Source organism: Capsicum annuum, chromosome 9, assembly GCF_002878395.1.
Source record: "Capsicum annuum cultivar UCD-10X-F1 chromosome 9, UCD10Xv1.1, whole genome shotgun sequence".
Classification (NCBI taxonomy): Eukaryota; Viridiplantae; Streptophyta; class Magnoliopsida; order Solanales; family Solanaceae; genus Capsicum; species Capsicum annuum.
Genome location: NC_061119.1, coordinates 217,354,903 through 217,357,942, shown reverse-complemented (window position 1 = coordinate 217,357,942; position 3,040 = coordinate 217,354,903). Strand labels below are relative to the sequence as shown.

The following is a 3,040-nucleotide window of genomic DNA, read 5'->3' as shown; positions in this document are numbered from 1 at the left end:
TGAGATATAAACGTCCTAACTTTTAGTTCTAAGTTCTAACCGTCCTGAGGTAGCGAAAGTTCTTGTGACATAAGTAGTGACCCGTACGAATAGATAAAATTGCCCCACAGTCTTTAACATAGACCTAATAAAATTGAATTCTCTGTGAAGATGCAGAGTAAGAACGACTAAATGATAAGACCCCTTGTATCTTAACTATAGCTTCACATTAACAACCTTAATTAATTTAAACTTGTGATTGAATATCTTAACTATAACTTCACATTTAATTTTATTTTCTTTTAAACTGTCCTAGCTTTGTAAAAGATTATATTAGTTCTAACTGTTCTGAAGTAGCGGCATTTCTTGTGACATAAGTAGTGACCCCACACGAATAGAGTAAGACTCTCCCAACTTCTTTAATATGGACCTGATAAAATTAAATTATCTGTGAAGATACAGAGTACGAACGACTAGATGATAACTTCGCATTTAATTTTATTTTCTTTAAACTGTCCTAGCTTTGTAAATGATTATTTTAGTTCTAACTGTTCTGAAGTAGTGACATTTCTTGTGACATAAATAGTGACCCCACACGAATAGAGTAAGACTATCCCAACTTCTTTAATATGGACCTGATAAAATTAAATTACCTGTGAAGATGCAGAGTACGAACGACTAGATGATAAGATCCCTTATATCTTAACTATACTATAGCTTCACATTAACAACCTTAATTAATTTAAACTTATGATGGAATATATCCTACCATAGTATGACCAATAAATGTCACATGTCATTAAATTTAATTTAATTTTTCTAACATTTTACTATCTTCCAAATTTGTACTCCCATACCAAACTTTATTAAATTCAATTTCCATTTTCCGAATTGAGTTACTATTAAATTCACCAAACTCTATCAAGAATTCAGCAGCTAACTACTACCTAACATGATTTTATCCCATCACAATATCGTATTTGTTATCTCCCACCAGCATACGTATCAGGTAACTCGAACCATATCAATATTTGGACAAATGAAAAATATCACCCAAAGTATGTTAACATATGTATCAGATTACTCGGACCATCAATACTTGAATAAATGAAAAATATCACCCAACATATGAATCAGGTAACTCGATCGGACCATCATTATACTTGGATAAATGGAAAATATCAACTCGTATTTTATTCATGAAAAATATGAGAATATTTTTGAATAAAATAAAATTTTAAATCACCTTTTTTTTTAAACCATACTAACATTTTCAATTTCTTATATCAAGAAGATTCAAACAATTTTTTTCAACAAAGAGAATTCAATAAAATAGGTCCACCCTACTTTCACAATTTTCATAGAGAAATAAAAATAATAGAATAAAATATATTATTTTCCTTAGAGTTACTAGACTATAAGGAAACTAAATAGTAATATAGTATGTAATTCATGTAGGAAGAGAAATAAATTAAATATTCTAAAATATTACTAGAGTAAAAGAAAAGGTAAATATTCTACTATTCATATAAATCAAAAAGTAAAAGGAAAGAAAATTTTAGAGTAAAACATTAAGTACTGAACTACAATCAAATTTGTACTGACACACTCTAACTTCACGGTGGTCCTATTACCCCTTAAACTTATTAGCGTATTTTTATCCAACTTCTTTAGCTGACGTGGCACCTTTGACGTTGGCTCCATTTTTATATAATAAAGGTGTCACGTCAGCACAAAGGATGACAAAAATACGCTAATATTGAGTTCACGAGGGTGATAGGACCCCTGTAAAATTGAAACGTGTCATAATAACTTTGGCCATAGTTCGAAGGGTACTGAATACGTATCTGATTATAAATTCTAAATTCGTTTCTAATCAGAAGTGACAAATCAAGATGTTTCACTTTCTTCTCCTTCTTCTTCTCTTCATTCTCCAAATCTCTCACTTCACAAGTGAGAAAACAACAACAATCACTTCATCATCCTCAACAAAAAACAATCTTGTTTACACATCTTGTACCAATGCAAGTTACCCAAAAATTTGCATTAGAACCCTTTCATCATACTCAACAATAAAAACACCAAAAGACTTAGCAAAAGCATCATTAAATGTAAGTATTTCAAGAGCCAATAAAGCTTCAAAATTCCTCAAAAATCTCAAAGTTAAAAGCAAGAGAGAAAAAGGTGCAATTGTTGATTGTATAGAGCAAATAAGTGACTCTATATATGATCTTAGAAAGGCTCTTTTTGAGCTAAAACATTTGCATAAAGGATATGGTTTTAAATTCCAAATTAATAATTTGGAAACTTGGGTTAGTGGTGCTTTGACATATGATGATACTTGTCTTGATGGTTTCAAAGAAATTGATGGAAATGTTAGGTATGATGTGAAGAGAAAGATTTCTAATGTTGTTAAGGTTACTAGTAATGCTCTTTACCTTATCAATCAACTTGATCGGAGCGGCTGATTCAGAATTTAAGGTGGAGTGCCTATCTAGAAGTTATTCAGGATTTAAAGTCGAGAAATACAATCTTTAAAGTTTTTATCATCGAAGCTGATTCGGGAGTTAAAGTTGAGGACAATCTTTAAAGTTTTTAGACTTTAGTAGTCGTTGTAATTAATGACTTTTATAAATATATTTGAGATTTCGTGTTGAAAGTGCTGGATTCAGTTTATGAACTCTGAAACTCTGCTTGATGGGAGTGGCTGATCCAGAATTTAAAATCGAGCGATTCAATCTTTAAAGTTTTTATGGTAGAATATAGTGAACGTTGTAATTAATGACTTTTATAAATATATTTGATTTTTCGTGTTGAAAGATGTTGGATTCGGTCAAGGTCGTCTCAATAAAATTAGTGGCCTAAAACCAAAATTTAATATGAGACCTTAAATATATGCAAATAATAAAAATATTATCAATAATTTAGAGTTTTTTTTTTCTTACGTTCTATTTTTTAATGTAGTATTCTTAGAAGACATTAAGCATTTAATTTCACATAGTAATTTCATTTTTTGTAAAAGTAAGAGCCAATTTTAACTAAACGTTAATCATTTGTTTGC

The 3,040-nt window shown here is 30.0% G+C and overlaps 1 protein-coding gene across 1 annotated transcript; it reads left to right on the top strand.

Annotated features, from left to right (window-relative positions):
• Nucleotides 1-1,451: 1,451 nt before the first annotated feature.
• LOC107841888 (pectinesterase inhibitor 3) lies at nt 1,452-2,798 on the top strand. The gene has a single exon (XM_016685741.2). It carries the CDS (start codon nt 1,875-1,877, stop codon nt 2,445-2,447), a length of 573 nt encoding a protein of 190 aa, XP_016541227.2. The 5' UTR covers nt 1,452-1,874; the 3' UTR covers nt 2,448-2,798.
• The last annotated feature ends 242 nt before the right edge of the window (nt 2,799-3,040 follow it).